The sequence below is a fragment of the Zonotrichia leucophrys genome, unplaced genomic scaffold (genome assembly GCF_028769735.1).
Source record: "Zonotrichia leucophrys gambelii isolate GWCS_2022_RI unplaced genomic scaffold, RI_Zleu_2.0 Scaffold_55_320004, whole genome shotgun sequence".
Taxonomy (NCBI): domain Eukaryota; kingdom Metazoa; phylum Chordata; class Aves; order Passeriformes; family Passerellidae; genus Zonotrichia; species Zonotrichia leucophrys.
This window is the reverse complement of record NW_026992260.1, coordinates 93561-112280: the sequence shown is the minus strand read 5'-3', so window position 1 is coordinate 112280 and position 18720 is coordinate 93561. Positions and strand designations below refer to the sequence as shown.

The 18720-nt window shown below is 53.8% G+C and overlaps 1 protein-coding gene and 1 long non-coding RNA gene across 5 annotated transcripts in view; both read right to left on the bottom strand.

The window, feature by feature from the left end:
- Positions 1-16721, bottom strand: part of POLR2A (RNA polymerase II subunit A) — a 68533-nt gene extending 51812 nt beyond the window's left edge. Inside the window, exons 1-8 of one of the 4 annotated variants that reach the window (XM_064737422.1) lie at positions 16449-16721; positions 15452-15584; positions 12481-12617; positions 11409-11582; positions 8746-9027; positions 7173-7334; positions 3859-4079; positions 1967-2099 (exon numbers count right to left, since the gene is read on the bottom strand). In XM_064737422.1, coding sequence (XP_064593492.1) covers positions 1967-2099; positions 3859-4079; positions 7173-7334; positions 8746-9027; positions 11409-11582; positions 12481-12617; positions 15452-15584; positions 16449-16538 — 1332 coding nt within the window. In that variant the 5' untranslated portion in view covers positions 16539-16721. Of the gene's footprint in view, positions 1-1966; positions 2100-3015; positions 3080-3858; positions 4080-6846; positions 6895-7000; positions 7084-7172; positions 7335-8745; positions 9028-11408; positions 11583-12480; positions 12618-15451; positions 15585-16448 lie in introns of those variants that run through there. The other 3 variants (XM_064737425.1, XM_064737426.1, XM_064737428.1) reach the window with 3 other exon arrangements.
- Positions 16722-16986: 265 nt separating this feature from the next.
- LOC135460543 (uncharacterized) lies at positions 16987-18670 on the bottom strand. The gene is made up of 2 exons (XR_010443244.1): positions 18435-18670; positions 16987-17291 (listed from the first exon to the last, which is right to left on the bottom strand). It is a non-coding gene; the product is annotated as an uncharacterized LOC135460543 (long non-coding RNA).
- Between the last annotated feature and the right edge of the window lie 50 nt (positions 18671-18720).

The window sequence follows — 18720 nt, the reverse complement described above, 5'->3', positions numbered from 1 at the left end:
GGGGAAGGGGTTTTTTGGGGTTTTTGGGAATGAGGCACGGGGCAGGGTCATTCATGGCGTTGCAGGGCGGTGGTGAACTAAAGGGACCCATGGGGACATTGGGACACACAGGGATGGATTCATCTCATCACAAATGTGGACCAGGGCAGGATTTGGGGTTAATTTATGGGTGATTTTTGGGTTATTTGGGGTGATTTTGGGTTTTTTGGGGTTTTTGGGGTGCATGTACCTGAGGTCAGGCGAAGGTGGCCCAAAGGGCAGGATTTGGGGTGTTTTGGGTAATTTTTGGGTTATTTTTGGGGTGATTTTGGGATGTTACCTGGGGGGTTGGAGCCTGAAGGTGGACCAGGGCAGGATCTACCCGGTGGCCCATCATGGACATCTTGTGCAGGGTGGCTGCCGGTTGAAGATGACGATGTCGCCGCGCACATGTGACGCTTCCACCTGTGCCCAGACACCCAAAAGAGGGAACACCCCAAAAAAAATTGGGAAAAAACCCCAAAAAACGGGGGACACCCCAAAAAATTGGCATCTTTACCCCAAAAATGAGGGACACCCCAAAAATGGGGAACACCCCAAAAATGGGGGACACCCCAAAAATGGGGACACCCCAAAAAATGGCATCTTTACCCCAAAAATGGGGGACACCCCAAAAATGAGGGACACCCCAAAAATGGGGGACACCCCAAAAATGGGGGACACCCCAAAAATGAGGGACACCCCAAAAATGGGGAACACCCCAAAAACGGCATCATTTCCCCCAAAATGGCAGGGTCAGAGTGAGGACAATGAGGGGTTCGGGGTTAATTCACTCCCTGGAGGTGGTGAACCCCAAAATGATGGAGTGAACCCCAAATTTCAGAGATTTGAACCCCAAAATGATGGATTGAACCCCAAATTTCAGAGATTTGAACCCCAAAATGATGGAGTGAACCCCAAATCTAAAATTGGGAACCCCAAAATCGGGGATTGAACCCCAAATCCAGTTGTGAACCCCAAAATAAGGGACTGACCCCAAATCCAGAGCTCTGAACCCCAAAACCAACAATCCCCCCCCACAGCTATGGGTTTCACATCCAGTTTTTGGGGTCCCCCAGATTTTGGGGATCCCACTGCAGTTTTTGGGGTCCCTGCCCAGATTTGGAGTCCCTGTCTGGATTTAGGGTTTTTGGTGTCCCCCAAATTTGGGGTTTTTGGGGTGCTGACCTTGTATCCGATCTGCAGGTGCAGGTGGCTGAGTTTGGGGTTTTGGGGTCCCCCACATTTGGGTTTTTGGTGACCCCCAGATTTGGGGTTTTTGGGATTTTTGGGTCCCCCAGATTTGGGGTTTTGGGGTCCCCCAGACTGGGGTTTTTGGGGATTTTTGGGTTTTGGGTGCTCACCTTGTATCCGATCTGCAGGTGTAGGTCGCTGGGTTTGGGGTTTTGGGGTCCCCCAGATTTGGGGTTTTTGGGATTTTTGGGTCCCCCAGATTTGGGTTTTTGGTGCTCACCTTGTACCCGATCTGCAGGTGCAGGTGGCTGGGTTTGGGGTTTTTGGGTCCCCCATATTTGGGTTTTTGGGGTTTTTGGTGCTCACCTTGTACCCGATCTGCAGGTGGAGGTCGCTGGGTTTGGGGTTTTTGGGGATTTTGGGGTTTTTGGGTTTTTGGTGCTCACCTTGTAGCCGATCTGCAGGTGGCTGGGTTTGGGACTTTAGGGTCCCCCATATTTGGGGTTTTTGGGGTTTTTGGGGTGCTGACCTTGTAGCCGATCTGCAGGTGGAGGTCACTGGGTTTTTGGGATTCTGGGTTTTTGGGGTTTTTGGGGTTTTTGGTGCTCACCTTGTAGCCAATCTGCAGGTGGACGTGGCTGGGTTTGGGGTTTTTGGGGTTTTTGGGGTTTTTGGTGCTCACCTTGTACCCAATCTGCAGGTGCAGGTCGCTGGGTTTGGGGTTTTTTGGGGGTTTTGGGTTTTTGGTGCTCACCTTGTACCCGATCTGCAGGTGGAGGTCGCTGGGCTTGGGGTGGAAGCGCAGGTCGATCCGGTCGCCGTTGTCCCGGATGATGTACTTGGCCCCCGGGTACTGACTGTTCCCCCTGCGCACCAGCTCCTGCAGCCTGAGCGGTGTGGGGTCAGTTTAGGGGGTTTGGGGTCAGTTTAGGGGATTTTGGGGTCAATTCAGGGGGTTTTGGGGTCAATTCAGGGGGTTTTGGGGTCAATTCAGGGGATTTTGGGGTCAATTCAGGGGGTTTTGGGGTCAATTCAGGGGGTTTTGGGGTCAATTCAGGGGATTTTGGGGCTCTGGGAGTCACCCCACAACCCTCAGGGTCAGCTGCAGAAGGAGCAGTGGGGGTTGAAGGGGTTTGGGGTGCTTTGGAGTTACTGGGATTGACTCAAAATCCCCCAAATCCTTCACCCCATCTCCCTGTGTCCACCTCAAACCCCACAATGACACCAAAACCACCCCAAAACTCCTTGAATGGTCCCAAATCATCCCAAAACTGCCCCAGATTTGTCCTAAAATCCCTCAAATAGCCCCAAAAATCCCTTTTTTAACCCTTAAATCTCCCTGACTCCTCCAACCACACCACACACCACCTCAAACACCCGAAAATCTGCCCCAAAGTCCCCCAGATCCTCCCCAAACTCCTCCAGGCACTGTTGAAGGTGACAATGCCACCAAAGGTGATGGTGATGGTGATGGAGCAGGGGACACCAACACCAAACCTCCATAAATCCATCCCAAAGCTCCATAAATCCATCCCAAACTTCCATAAATCCATCTCAAACCTCCATAAATCCATCCCAAACCTCCATAAATCCACCCCAAACCTCCATAAATCCAACTCAAAACCCCATAAATCTCCTACAAACCCTTAAAATCCCCTAGAAACCCCCCAGTGCCCACCTGTCAATGTTGAAGGGCATGATGATCTCAGCACAGGTCATGTTGGTGGCAATTAAGCGAGGAACACCAACACCAAACCTCCATAACTCCATCCCAAATCCATCCCAAACCCCATAGATGCCCACCTGTCGATGTTGAAGGGCGTGACGATCTCGGCGAAGGTCATGTTGGCCACCCCAAACCTCCATAAATCCACCCCAAACCTCCATAAATCCATCCCAAACCCCCTACAAACCCCATAACTCCATCCCAAACCCCACAAACCCCCCACAAACGCCCACCTGTCGATGTTGAAGGGCGTGACGATCTCGGCGAAGGTCATGTTGGCCACCCCAAACCTCCATAAATCCACCCCAAACCTCCATAAATCCACCCCAAACCTCCATAACTCCATCCCAAACCCCATAACTCCATCCCAAACCTCCATAACTCCATCCCAAACCCCATAACTCCATCCCAAACCTCCATAACTCCATCCCAAACCCCCTACAAACCCCATAACTCCATCCCAAATCCACCCCAAACCTCCATAACTCCATCCCAAACCTCCATAACTCCACCCCAAACCTCCATAACTCCACCCCAAACCTCCATAACTCCATCCCAAACCCACCCCAAACCTCCATAAATCCACCCCAAACCTCCACAAATCCACCCCAAACCCTATAAATGCCCCTCAAAACCCACCTGTCGATGTTGAAGGGCGTGACGATCTCCGCGAAGGTCATGTTGGCCACCCCAAACCTCCATAACTCCATCCCAAATCCCCAACAAACCCCATAACTCCATCCCAAACCCCATAAATGCCCCACAAATCCCCCAGTGCCCACCTGTCGATGTTGAAGGGCGTGACGATCTCGGCGAAGGTCATGTTGGTGGCAATTAAGCGAGGAACACCAACACCAAACCTCCATAACTCCATCCCAAACCTCCATCCCAAACCCCACAAACCCCCCACAAACGCCCACCTGTCGATGTTGAAGGGCGTGACGATCTCAGCAAAGGTCATGTTGGCGGCGATGGAGCGCGGGACGCCCACCTGGTCGATGGCCAGGTTGGGGTCGGGCGTGATGACCGTGCGCGCCGAGAAGTCGACGCGTTTGCCCATGAGGTTGCCCCGGACCCGACCCTCCTTCCCCTTCAGCCGCTGCTTCAGCGACTTGAGGGGGCGCCCCGACTTCTGCATGGCCTGGCCGGAGGAATTGGGGGGTCAGAACCCCAAAAATCATCCCAAAATCATCCTGAAATCACCCCAAAATCACCCCAAAAATCATCCTGAAAATCATCCTGAAATCACCCCAAAATCACCCCAAAAATCATCCTGAAATCCCCCCAAAATCCCCCCAAAAATCATCCTGAAATCACTGCGAAATCCCCCAAAAATCACCCCAAAATCACCCCAAAAATCATCCCAAAATCATCCTGAAATCACCCCAAAATCACCCCAAAAATCATCCTAAAAATCCCCAAAATCACCCCAAAAATCACCCCAAAAATCATCCTGAAATCACCCCAAAAATCATCCCAAAATCACCCCAAAAATCACCTAAAAATCACCCCAAAATCACCCCAAAAATCATCCCAAAATCACCCCAAAAATCATCCTGAAATCACCCCAAAATCACCCCAAAAATCATCCCAAAAATAACCCCAAAAATCACCTTAAAAATCATCCCAAAATCATCCCAAAACTCATCCTGAAATCACCCAAAAATCATCCCAAAAATCACCCCAAAAATCACCCAAAAATCATCCTCAAATCATCCCAAATTCACCCCAAAAATCATCCCCAAAAAACCCCAAATCCAGCCCAAAATCACCCTGAAATCACCCCAAAAATCATCCTGAAATCACCTAAAAATCACCCCAAAACTCACCTAAAAATCATCCCAAAAATCACCCCAAAATAATCCCAAAATCCCCCCAAAAATTATCCCAAAATCATCCCAAAACTCATCCCAAAATCACCCCAAAAATCATCCTGAAATCACCCCAAAAATTACCCCAAAAATCACCCCAAAATCACCCCAAAAATCATCCCAAAATCACCTAAAAATCATCCCAAAATCACCCCAAAAATCACCTAAAAATCATCCCAAAATCACCCCAAAATCATCCCAAAAATCACCCCAAAAATCACCTAAAAATCACCCCAAAAATCATCCCAAAATCACCCCAAAAATCATCCCAAAAATCACCTAGAAATCATCCCAAAATCACCCAAAAATCATGCCAAAATCACCCCAAAATGACCCCAAAAATCACCCCAAAAATCACCCCAAAAATCACCTGAAAAATCACCCAAAATCACCCCAAAAATCACCCCAAAAATGACCCCAAAATCACCCCAAAAATCACCTAAAAATCGTCCCAAAAATCATCCCAAACGTCATCCCAAAATCACCCAAAAAACAGCCAAAATCACCCCAAAATCACCCTAAAATCATCCCAAAATCACCCCAAAAAGCATCCCAAAATCACCCCAAAAATCACCTAAAAATCACCCCAGAATCACCTAAAAATCATCCCAAAATCACCCCAAAATCCCCCCAAAAATCCAGAATCCCCCAGGGAACATGAATGGATCACCCTGGGAACGTCCCCAGGTCCTGTTGGGACTTTGGGCTCTGTCCCTGTTTGTCCCCTCTCTGTCCCACCTGGGGCACCCCAAAATTCTTCTCTGACCCCCAAAACCCCCTCAGTGACCCCCCAAACCCCTCAGTGACCCCCAAACCCCTCAGTGACCCCAAAACCCCTCAGTGACCCCCAAAACCCCTCAGTGACCCCCAAACCCCCCTGTGACCCCCAAACCCCCTCAGTGACCCCCAAACCCCTCAGTGACCCCCCAAACCCCTCAGTGACCCCCAAAACCCCTTTGTGACCCCCAAAACCCCTTTGGTGACCCCAAACCCCCTCAGTGACCCCCAAACCCCTCAGTGACCCCCAAACCCCTCAGTGACCCCCAAACCCCCTGTGACCCCCAAACCCCCTCAGTGACCCCCAAAACCCCTTTGGTGACCCCAAACCCCCTCAGTGACCCCCAAACCCCTCAGTGACCCCAAACCCCTCAGTGACCCCCCAAACCCCTTTGGTGACCCCCAAACCCCTTTGGTGACCCCCAAACCCCCTCAGTGACCCCCAAAACCCCTTTGGTGACCCCAAACCCCCCTGTGACCCCCAAACCCCTCAGTGACCCCCAAAACCCCTTTGGTGACCCCCAAACCCCCCTGTGACCCCCAAACCCCCCTGTGACCCCCAAAACCCCTCAGTGACCCCAAAACCCCTCAGTGACCCCCCAGACTCTCCTGGACCTTGGGCAGCTCCTTGTCCACCATGGTGGCCACGTGGACCTGGAGCCACCACCTGAATGTCCCTCAACCTTTATCACCCCAAAACTCCTCAGTGACCCCCAAAACCCCTTTGGTGACCCCCCAAACCCCCCTGTGACCCCCAAACCCCTCAGTGACCCCTCAGTGACCCCCAAAACCCCTCAGTGACCCCAAACCCCCTCAGTGACCCCCCCCAGACTCTCCTGGACCTTGGGCAGCTCCTTGTCCACCATGGTGGCCACGTGGACCTGGAGCCACCACCTGAATGTCCCTCAGCCTGTATCACCCCAAACCCCCTCAGTGACCCCCCAAAACTCCTCAGTGACCCCCAAACCCCCCTGTGACCCCTCAGTGACCCCCAAACCCCTCAGTGACCCCCAAAACCCCTCAGTGACCCCCTCAGACTCTCCTGGACCTTGGGCAGCTCCTTGTCCACCATGGTGGCCACGTGGACCTGGAGCCACTTTGACGTGGGGCCACCACCTGAATGTCCCTCAACCTTTATCACCCCAAACCCCCTCAGTGACCCCCCAAACCCCTCAGTGACCCCCCAAACCCCTCAGTGACCCCCAAAACCCCTCAGTGACCCCTCAGTGACCCCCAAACCCCTCAGTGACCCCGCAGTACCCGGGGCAGGCCGGGCAGCTCCTTGTCCACCATGGTGGCCACGTGGACCTGGAGCCACCACCTGAATGTCCCTCAACCTTTATCACCCCAAACCCCCCTGTGACCCCCAAAACCCCTCAGTGACCCCCAAAACCCCTCAGTGACCCCACAGTACCCGGGGCAGGCCGGGCAGCTCGTTGTCCACCATGGTGGCCACGTGGAACTGCAGCAGTTTGACATGAGGCCACCACCTGAATGTCCCTCAACCTGTATCACCCCAAAACCCCCCAGTGACCCCTCAGTGACCCCCAAACCCCCTCAGTGACCCCTCAGTGACCCCACAGCACCCGGGGCAGGCCGGGCAGCTCGTTGTCCACCATGGTGGCCACGTGGAACTGCAGCAGTTTGACGTCCTCGGCGATGACGTGCGCGGCCGCCCCGTTCTGCTCGTTGCGCCGCAGTTGGTTGTTGATCTTGACGATGTCGGCCAGCTTGTGGGTCAGGTCATCCTGGGGACACCCCAAAATCACCCAGGTGACCCCAAAATTCATGGAGGAACCCTAAAATTTATGGAGGAACCCCAAAATTTATGGGGATGACCCCAAGATTCATTTATGGGGGGGTTTGGGGTTGATGGAGGGAGGTGGGAATGACCAAAGGGGTGTGGGAAGGGTTTAGGGTGGGAGAAAAATGGGGAGACCCCAAAGAGTGTTGGGGGTGACCCCTAAAAAGGCATTGGGGACCCCAAGAAGTGGGGAGACCCCAAAAGGCATCAGGAACCCCAAAACCCACCCTAGGACCCCACAAAAGCTGCCCCAGTGTCCAAGCTGGTTGTGGGCAGAGCCCTGCATGACCATGGCTGGGCACGGTGCCCCAGGGATCCCAATACCACCCCAAACAGCCCCAAAATCCCACAAAATGACCCCAAAACTCCTTAGAATCACCCCAAAACTCCACCTGGTTGTGGGCAGAGCCCTGTGTGACTACAGACAGACACACGGACAGGGGCAGCACGGTGCCCCAGGGACCCCAATACCACCCCAAACAGCCCCAAAATCCCACAAAATGACCCCAAACCTCACAAAATGACCCAAAACTTCATAAAATCACCCCAAAGCCCACCTGGTTGCGGGCTGACCCCTGCATGACCACGGCCGGGCGCACGGACAGCGGCGGCACCGTGCCCCAAACACCGCAATAATCCCCCCTAGGACCCCAATATCACCCCAAAACCACCCCAAACACCCCCAAACCCCCCAAAACCACCCCAAAGCCCACCTGGTTGCGGGCCGAGCCCTGCATGACCACTGCTGGGCGCACGGACAGCGGCGGCACCGGCAGCACCGTGCCCCAAACACCCCCAATATCACCCCAAAACCACCCCAAAACCCCACAGAATGTTCCTTAAACCCCACTAAATGACCCCAAACACCCCCAAAACCCCCAAAATGACCCCAAAATGACCCCAAAGCCCACCTGGTTGCAGGCCGAGCCCTGCATGACCACGGCCGGGCGCACGGACAGCGGCAGCACGATGCCCCAGGGACCCCAAAACCACCCCAAACCCCCACAGAATGACCCCAAACCCCCCAAAACTCCCCAAAGCCCACCTGGTTCCGAGCCGAGCCCCGCATGACCACGGCCGGGCGCACGGACAGCGGCGGCACGGTGCCCCAAACACCCCACTAACCCCCAAGATCACCCCAAAACCACCCCAAACAGCCCCAAAACCCCACTAAATGACCCCAAATCCCCCAAAACCACCCCAAAGCCCACCTGGTTCCAGGCTGACCCCTGCATGACCACGGGCGGACACACAGACAGTGGCGGCACCGGCCCAAACACCCCCGATATCACACCAAAACGACCCCAATCATCCCAAAACCACCCCAAACCCCCCAAAACTCCCCCAAAGCCCACCTGGTTGCGAGCTGACCCCTGCATGACCACGGCCGGGCGCACGGACAGCGGCGGCACCGGCAGCACCGTGCACACCATCCACTCGGGCCGCGCGAACTTGGGGTCCATGCCCAGCACGAAGCACTCCTCGTCCGAGATGCGCTTGAAGATCTCGTGCACGCGCTCGGGGCTCAGCAGGATCTTCTTCTCCTGAGAGTCCTCGTTGACGTGTTTCCATTCGGCGTAGAGCTCCAGCCCCGAGCGGCGGATGCGCGGCTGGTACCGCCCGCACCCACCATGGCCCTGAAATAGGGCAAAAATGGGTTAAAAATGGGGTTTAATGGGTTAAAAATGGGGTTATTGGGGCTTCCACTCGGCGTAGAGCTCCAGCCCCGAGCGGCGGATGCGCGGCTGGTACCGCCCACACCCACCATGGCCCTAAAAACAGGGAGAAATGGGGCAAAAATGGGTTAAAAATGGGTTAAAAATGGGTTAAAAATGGGTTAAAAATGGGGTTATTGGGGCTTCCATTCGGCGTAGAGCTCCAGCCCCGAGCGGCGGATGCGCGGCTGGTACCGCCCACAGCCCCCGTGGCCCTGAAAACAGGGAGAAATGGGGCAAAAATGGGTTAAAAATGGGGTTTAATGGGTTAAAAATGGGGTTATTGGGGTTTCCACTCAGCACAGAGCTCCAGCCCCGAGCGGCGGATGCGCGGCTGGTACCGCCCGCACCCACCATGGCCCTGAATGGGGCAAAAATGGCATTTAATGGGTTAAAAATGGGGTCTAATGGGTTAAAAATGGGTTAAAAATGGGGTTATTGGGGCTTCCACTCAGCACAGAGCTCCAGCCCCGAGCGGCGGATGCGCGGCTGGTACCGCCCACACCCACCATGGCCCTGAAACGGGGAGAAATGGGGCAAAAATGGGTTAAAAATGGGTTAAAAATGGGGCAAAAATGGCGTTTAATGGGTTAAAAATGGGTTAAAAATGGGTTAAAAATGGGTTAAAAATGGGGTTATTGGGGTTTCCACTCAGCACAGAGCTCCAGCCCTGATGCGCGGCTGGTACCGCCCGCAGCCACCATGGCCCTGGATGGGGCAAAAATGGGTTAAAAATGGGTTAAAAATGCCATTTAATGGGTTAAAAATGGGTTAAAAATGGGGTTATTGGGGTTTCCACTCAGCACAGAGCTCCAGCCCCGAGCGGCGGATGCGCGGCTGGTACCGCCCACACCCACCATGGCCCTAAAAACACAGAAATAGGGGAAATATGGGGTTAAAAATGGGTTAAAAATGGGTTAAAAATGGGGTTTAATGGGTTAAAAATGGGGTTATTGGGGTTTCCACTCAGCACAGAGCTCCGGCCCCCCGGTGGCAGGTGGGCAGTACCAGCCGTGGCCCTAACTGTGTTAAAAATGGGCTTAAAAATGGGTTTAATGGGTTAAAAATGGGGCTAAAAATGGGGTTAAACATAGGGTTATTTGGGTTAAAAATGGGGTTATTGGGGCTTCCACTCAGCACAGAGCTCCAGCCCCGAGCGGCGGATGCGCGGCTGGTACCGCCCGCACCCACCATGGCCCTGAAACGGGGCAAAAATGGCATTTAATGGGTTAAAAATGGGGCAAAAATGGGGTTAAAAATGGGTTAAAAATGGGGTTATTGAGGTTTCCACTCGGCACAGAGCTCCAGCCCTGAGCGGCGGATGCGCGGCTGGTACCGCCCACAGCCACCATGGCCCTGAAACGGGGAGAAACAGCGTTTAATGGGTTAAAAATGAGGCTTAATGGGTTAAAAATGGAGTTATTGGGGTTTCCATTCAGCACAGAGCTCCAGCCCCGAGCGGCGGATGCGCGGCTGGTACCGCCCGCAGCCACCGTGGCCCTGAATGGGGCAAAAATGGGTTAAAAATGGAGTTTAATGGGTTAAAAATAAGGTTATTGGGGCTTCCAAATTTTGGGGCTACAAATGTGAATTTTGGGGTCACAAATGGCAATTTTGGGGCTACAAAGAGAATTTTGGGACCACAAATGAGAATTTTGGGGCCACAACCAGGGATTTTGGGGCCACATATGGGAATCCACAAATGGGAATTTTGGGGCCACACCCAGGGGTTTTGGGGCCACAAACAGGGATTTTAGGGCTACAAAGAGAATTTTGGGGCCACAAACAGGGATTTTGGCGCCACATACGGGAATCCACAAATGGGAATTCTGGGGCCACACCCAGGGGTTTTGGGGTCACAAACAGGGATTTTGGGGCCACATATGGGAATTCACAAATGGGAATTTTGGGGCCACAAAATGCAATTTTGGGGCCACAAACAGAATTTTGGGGCCACAACCAGGGGTTTTGGGGCTACAAAGAGAACTTTGGGGCCACAGAGGGGAATTTTGGGGCCCCAACCAGGGATTTTGGGGCCACATATAGGAAACCACAAATGGCAATTTTGGGACCACAAACAGGATTTCGGGACCACATATGGCAATTTTGGGGCTACAAAGAGAATTTTGGGGCCACAAAGGGGAATTTTGGGGCCACAAACAGAATTTTGGGGCCACAAATGGCAATTTTGGGGCCACAAATGGCAATTTTGGGGCCACAAATGGGAATTTTGGGGCCACAAATGGGAATTTTGGGGCCACAAACAGAATTTTGGGGCCACAAAGGGGAATTTTTGGGGGCACCTTCTCCTTGGCGAGGTCGTCGTCGCCCTCGGGCTGCTCCACGCCGAACTTGTGGTCCATCTCCTCGCCGCCCTCGCAGATGTTCTTGCCCTTGCAGAGGTCGTAGACGTGCGTGAGGCGCTTCTTGGGCTGCCCCTTGGACTTGCCCAGGATGTCCTTGATCTTGGGGTTGTTCTGCAGGAACCAACGGGTTACGGGTTAGAGAGGCGGGGTTGGGAAAGGAATGGGGGCTTGGGGCAGGAATGGGGGTTGGGGGCAGGAATGGGGGATTGGGGGCAGGAATGGGGGGTTGGGGTTAAAAATCCAGGTTTGGGGGCAGGAATGGGGTTTTGGGGTTTAAAAACTCATTTTGGGGGCAGGAATGGGGTTTTGGGGGCAGGAATGGGGGGTTGGGGTTGAAAAATCCAGGTTTGGGGGCAGGAATGGGGCTTTGGGGGCAGGAATGGGGTTTCAGGGTTAAACAATTCATTTTGGGGGCAGGAATGGGGTTTTGGGGTTTAAAAATTCATTTTGGGGGCAGGAATGGAATTTCGGGGTCAGAAATGGAATTTTGGGGTTAAAAATCCAGGTTTGGGGTCAGGAATGGGGTCTTGGGGTCAGGAATGGAATTTTGGGGTTAAAAAATTCGTTTTGGGGGCAGGAATGGCATTTTAGAGTCAGAAATGGTATTGTGAGGGCAGAAATGGCATTTTGGGGTTAAAAAATTCATTTTGGGGGCAGAAATGGCATTGTGGGGGCAGAAGGCTTTTTGGGGTTTTTTTTGGGTTTTTTGTGGGTTTTGGGGGTTTTTTGGTGGGTTTTTTTCGCGTTTTTTTTGGGGTTTTTTGTGGGTTTTTGGGGTTCTTTTGGGGGGTTTTTTGGTGGGTTTTTGGGGTTTTGTTTGGGGTTTTTTGGGGGTTTTTTGTGGGTTTTTGGGGTTTTGTTTGGGGTTTTTTGGGGGTTTTTTTTGGGGTTTTTTTTTGGGTTTTTTTGGGAGTTTTTTTGGTGGGTTTTTGGGGTTTTGTTTGGAGTTTTTTTGGGGGTTTTTTTGGGGTTTTTTTGGGGTTTTTTTGGGGGTTTTTTGGGGTCTCACCGAGTCCACGAGCAGCTTGGAGCAGAAGAAGCAGACACAGCGCAGGATTTTCATGGTTTTCCCCAAAAAGCCAACGTGGAACACGGGCTTGGCCAGCTCGATGTGGCCAAAGTGACCGGGACACTCCGTCATGTTCCCTGGGGACACCCCAAAATCCCATCAGGGACACCCCAAAACCCCATCAGGGACACCCCAAAATTGTACTGGGGGATACCCTGAAATCACACCAGGGACACCCCAAAATCCCATCAGGGACACCCCAAAATTGTACTGGGGGACACCCTGAAATCACACCAGGGACACCCCAAAATCCCATCAGGGACACCCCAAAGTTACATCAGGGACACCCCAAAATCCCATCAGGGACACCCCAAAGTCACACCAGGGACACCCCAAAATTGGGCTGGGGACACCCCAAAATCACACCAGGGACACCCCAAAACCCCATCAGGGACACCCCAAAACCCCATCAGGGACACCCCAAAATCCCATCAGGGACACCCCAAAATCCCATCAGGGACACCCCAAAACCCCATCAGGGACACCCCAAAATCACATCAGGGACACCCCAAAATTGTACTGGGGACACCCCAAAGTTACATCAGGGACACCCCAAAATCCCATCAGGGACACCCCAAAATCACACCAGGGACACCCCAAAACCCCATCAGGGACACCCCAAAATCACACCAGGGACACCCCAAAACTGGATCAGGGACACCCCAAAATCGGGCTGGGGACACCCCAAAGTTACATCAGGGACACCCTAAAATCACATCAGGGACACCCCAAAGTCACACCAGGGACACCCCAAAATTGGGCTGGGGGACACCCCAAAATCCCATCAGGGACACCCCAAAGTCACATCAGGGACACCCCATTGTGTTCCCTCGGGACACCCCGAAATCACGTCAGGGACACCCCAAAATTGTACTGGGGGATACCCTGAAATCAGACCAGGGACACCCCAAAATCCCATCAGGGACACCCCAAAATCCCATCAGGGACACCCCAAAATTGGATCAGGGACACCCCAAAATTATACTGGGGGACACCCCGAAATCACACCAGGGACACCCCAAAACTGGATTGGGAACACCCCAAAATTGTACTGGGGGACACCCCAAAGTCACACCAGGGACACCCCAAAATTGTACTGGGGGACACCCCAAAATTGTACTGGGGGACACCCCAAAGTCACACCAGGGACACCCCAAAATTGTACTGGGGGATGCCCTGAAATCACACCAGGGACACCCCAAAATCCCATCAGGGACACCCCAAAATTGGGTTGGGATGGAGGGAACCCACCCTGAGTGGGGTTTTGGGGTAGAAGGGAAAGAATCCTAAAAAAATCCTATAAAAATGAGCACCCCAAAAAATGAAAACTTAAAAAAAAAAAAAAAAAAAAAGGGAAAAGCTCAGAAATGAAAACTAAAAAAAATTAAAATCCCCCCAAGTAAAAAAATAAAAATCCAAAAAAGAAATTTAAGAAGAAGAAAAACTCCAAAAATAAAAATAAAAAATTAAAAAAAAGGAAAAAAAAAAAAAAACCAAAAATGAAAAAAAAGAAAATATCCCCAAAATAAAAATTTAAAAAAAACCAGAAAAATGAAAATCCCCCCCCAAAAAAGAAAATCCCAAAAAAAAGAAAATCCCTCCAAAAAATTGAAACCCCCCCCCAAAACAAATGAAAACACAATAAAATGAAAATCCCCCAAAGAATGACATTTAAAAAAAAAAAACAAAAAATCCCCCCAAAAATCCCATGTGGATTTTGGGGTTCAGGGTCCCCTCCCATGAGAATTTTTGGGGTTCAGGACCCCCTCCCAAGAGGATTTTGGGGTTCAGAGTCCCCATTCCAGGACGATTTTAGGGTTCAGAGCTCCCTCTCATGATGATTTTTTGGGGTTCAGGGTGGAGGATTTTGGGGTTCGGCGTCCCCTCAATGAGGATTTTGGGGTTCAGGACCCCCTCCCATGAGGATTTTGGGGTTCAGAGTCCCCATTCCAGGCAGATTTTGGGGTTCAGGGTCCCCTCAATGAGGATTTTGGGGTTCAGGGTCCCCATTCCAGGCAGATTTTGGGGTTCAGTTTTCCCTCCCAAAAGGATTTTGGGGTTCAGAATCCCCTCAATGAGGATTTTGGGGTTCAGGACCCCTCCCATGAGAATTTTTGGGGTTTAAGACCCCCTCCCATGAGGATTTTGGGGTTCAGGGTCCCCATTCCAGGAGGATTTTGGGGTTCAGGGTCCCCTCAATGAGGATTTTGGGGTTCAGGGTCCCCATTCCAGGCAGATTTTGGGGTTCAGGTTCCCCTCCCGGAAGGATTTTGGGGTTCAGAGTCCCCTCAATGAGGATTTTGGGGTTCAGGACCCCTCCCATGAGAATTTTTGGGGTTTAAGACCCCCTCCCAGGAGGATTTTGGGGTTCAGAGTCCCCATTCCAGGCAGATTTTGGGGTTCAGGGTCCCCTCAATGACGATTTTGGGGTTCAGAGTCCCCATTCCAGGCGGATTTTGGGGTTCAGGGTCCCCTCCCATGAGGATTTTGGGGTTCAGAGTCCCCATTCCAGGAGGATTTTAGGGTTCAGAGCTCCCTCTCATGATGATTTTTTGGGGTTCAGGGTGGAGGATTTTGGGATTCGGCGTCCCCTCAATGAGGATTTTGGGGTTCAGGGTCCCCATTCCAGGCGGATTTTGGGGTTCAGGGTCCCCATTCCAGGCGGATTTTGGGGTTCAGGGTCCCCATTCCAGGCGGATTTTGGGGTTCAGTTTTCCCTCCCAGAAGGATTTTGGGGTTCAGTTTTCCCTCCCAGAAGGATTTTGGGGTTCAGGACCCCCTCCCATGAGGATTTTGGGGTTCAGGGTCCCCATTCCAGGCGGATTTTGGGGTTCAGGGTCCCCTCAATGAGGATTTTGGGGTTCAGGGTCCCCTCAATGAGGATTTTGGGGTTCAGGCCCCCCAGGCTCACCGGCACAGGTCTGGCAGCGCCCCGTTCTCTCGATCACGCCCTGCCGGGGGTCCATCAGCCCCCCGAGTTTGGGGCGCCCCCCCTCGGTGGTTTCGGGGTACTTGATGCCCCCCTCGGTCACCGACATCCGTTTCTGGGGGGGGAAAGGGAAACTGAGGCACGGGGGACCCCCAAATTCATCCATGAGCCCCCTAAAAAATCCTAAACTCCCTGAGGGACCCCAAAACCCATCCAGGACCCCCAAAACCCCTCCAGGGCTCCCTGAGTGACTCCCAGGGACCCCAAAATCTCTTCAAGGCTCCCTGAACAACTCCCAAGGACCCCAAAACCCTTCCAGGATCTCCAAAACCCCTCCAGGGCTACTTGAGTGACTCTCAGAGACCCCAAAACTACTCCAGGACCCTCTGAGCAACTCCCAGGGACCCCAAAATCTCTCAGGGACCCCAAACCCCCTCCAGGACACTCAAATCTCATCCAAAATTCCCCTAAAAACCTCCAGGCACCCCAAATCTCCTTCACAGCAGCCTGAAGCTCTTTTCAGGCCTCACAAACACCTCCAGAGACCCAAAGCCCCTCAGGACACCCTAAAACCCTTCAAGGTACCCCAATACTTTTCCCGAAGCCTCCTGGGCACCACAAAACTCATCCCGAAGCTCCCTGAGCCGCTTCTATGGAGGCCAAAATGCTGCCAGGGGATTCTGAAGCACTTTCAGACACCCCAAAACTCTTCCAGAGGGTCCTTGGGCACCCCAGCATCTCCCAGAACCTCGTTTTGTGTCCCCGAACCCCCTGAGGGGCCCCCAAATTCCCCTCCGAGCTCTCCCCTGGCCCCCGTTCAGCCCCCCGGGCCTGTGGGGGGCGCTGTCCCCTCACGGGGCCGCTCCGCTCCCCGCTCTCGCTGCCCCGGCGCCATTTCCCGCCGCCGCTCTCGCCCTCAGCCGGCCCCGCTCCCTCCGCGGGCCCCGCGGTTCCGTCCGCGCCGCCCCGGCCCCGGTACCATCTCATCGGGGCTGAGGATCCCGAACTGGACTCGTTTGATGGTGCGCAGCGGGCAGGCGCTGTCGCCCGAGGGCGGACCGCCGTGCATGGCGCCGGTGGGGCCGCGGCCTCGCGCCGCTCCGACTGCTCGGAACCGACCCCTTCACGGAGGGGTTGAAAAGAGCGGGGAGTTTGAACCCCACCGGGGAACCGGGAACCGGCGCCTCACGGAGCCGCAGCAGCGGAGCTTCCCCTTTTTAGCTCCGGCCGCTCCGCGCTCAAGGCGCGACTGAGCGCTATGAGGCACCGGCGGCGCCTTATATAGACTCGGCCCCCGCGCGCCCCCGGTGGGGGCGTGGCCGGAGCGTACCAAGCGCCTCACAGGAAAAAGGGGAGAAAGTGGGGAAAAAAGCGGCGGGAAGGAAAGGAAGACTCGAGTTCCGTCACGATCCGTGAGGCGAGCGAGGAGCAGGGAAGGGGCAGGGAGTCAGCGGCTGCTCCGTGAAGCCCTCACGGGACGCGCCGTGGTTGGACCCCCCTCTTCCAGCACGGTGGGATCGGTTCATGAATAATTTATTTAAAAAGCACCGCCCCCCCCCGAGCCCGAGAGCCGAGAGACGGCGGGGGCGGAGGGAGGGTGACGGAGTGACCTCAGAGCTGGCGGAGATGCACGGAGAGTTCCGAAGCACTGACGGAAGTGGGCGGAGACCGCCGAAGGGCCTCCGGAGAGTGACGGAAATGCTCGAAGTTAACCGGCGGTGCCCGAACGTTGACGGAAAGAGCCGGAACTGGCCGAAGTTTTTGCGGTAGTTGTCGAAAGATGCCGAAGCATGAGCGGAAAATTCCGGAAATACCCGAATATCTGACGAAAAATACCGAAGTAAAGGCGGAAAGTGCCGAAAATGGGTGAAGCGCCGCTCCAGCCGCTGCCTGCGCAGCCCCGGCTTCGCCCGCCCGGCCCGGCCGCTCCCGGTGCTCCCGACCCGGCTGTGGCCGCTAGGAAAGGCCGAGGCTTTGCGGCCTGTTCCGGAGGGGAGCTGAGGAAGGGGTTTAGCGAGGCGCAGTGGGATTCAGGAGTATTTTAGGAGCAGGAAAGGGAAATCTGAGGGGGCAGAAGGGGTTGGGGGCGCAATTAAAGGCTTTAAGGTTTTTTGCAGAGCAGGAGGGATGTGGAGTTATAACTGAGGTAGGAAAGGAGCATTTAGAGGGGCAGGAGCGTTTGGAGGGCAATTGCAGATTTAGGGGGGCAGGAGGGGGGTTTGGGGTGTGTTGGGGTAGCAGTCGGGTTTGGGGGAACAATTAGAGCAGTAAAAAACTTTTTGAGGAGAGTTTAGAGGGGCAGGAAGGATTAGGGAATGTAAACGGCAGAAAAAAAGGGAGAATTTTGGTGCTTGGAGGGCAGGGAGAGGTATCCAGAAGGAAGAGGAGGTTTTGGGGATAATTATGGCAAGAAAAGGGAATTTGAGGGGAAAACGGCAGAGAGGGATTGGGGGGGAGGAAAATGGGGTTTTGTGGGGGGCACGAGGGGTTTGGGGGGATTTGGGGGCAGAGAAGGAGAAATTTGGGGAGCAGGGGGGAAATTTTGGGGGTCAGGAGTGGGGGGAGTTTCCCCCTTGTCACCAGGGGAGGTGTGACACAAGGTGTGATGTCACAGGGTGTGACATCACAGGGTGTCACCGGGTCACGGTGTGAGCACGGCACAGCCGGACACAATCCGTGACAAAAACAGGTGACAAATGTGACACAGTTTGAGGTACAACCCAAAGGTACAACTTGATACAGCCCTACATGACACAGCCAGACACAAAATGTGACAAATGTGACACAAAATGTCACAAGTCTGAGGTACAACCCAAAAGTACAACCTGACACATGACACCATGGTGACAACGCCACACGAGGTGACACCGAGGGTGCGGTGACACCTGAACCCCCCCACACACACCCTGAGCAGGGTCCCTGCTACACCCGCCCATGCCTGTTGTGTCCCTCACATCGTTGTCACCTGGTTTTGTCACTGTTTTGTCCCTGTTTTGTCACCGTTTCGGGGCTGTGGCACCATGGTTGTGTCCTCGGTTGTGTCCCTGCTTTTGTCCCAGTCCGTCTCTCGTTGTGTCCTTTTTTGTGTCACTGTAACCCCAAATTTGTCCCCACTTCTGTCTCTCCTCATGCCCCTAGCTGTGTCACCCATGTCTCATTGTGTCCCCGTGTCACCCGTGTCTTATCGTGTCCCTCCTGTGTCACCTGTGTCCCCTATGTCTCAGTGTCACCTGTGTCCTGGTGTGAACCCT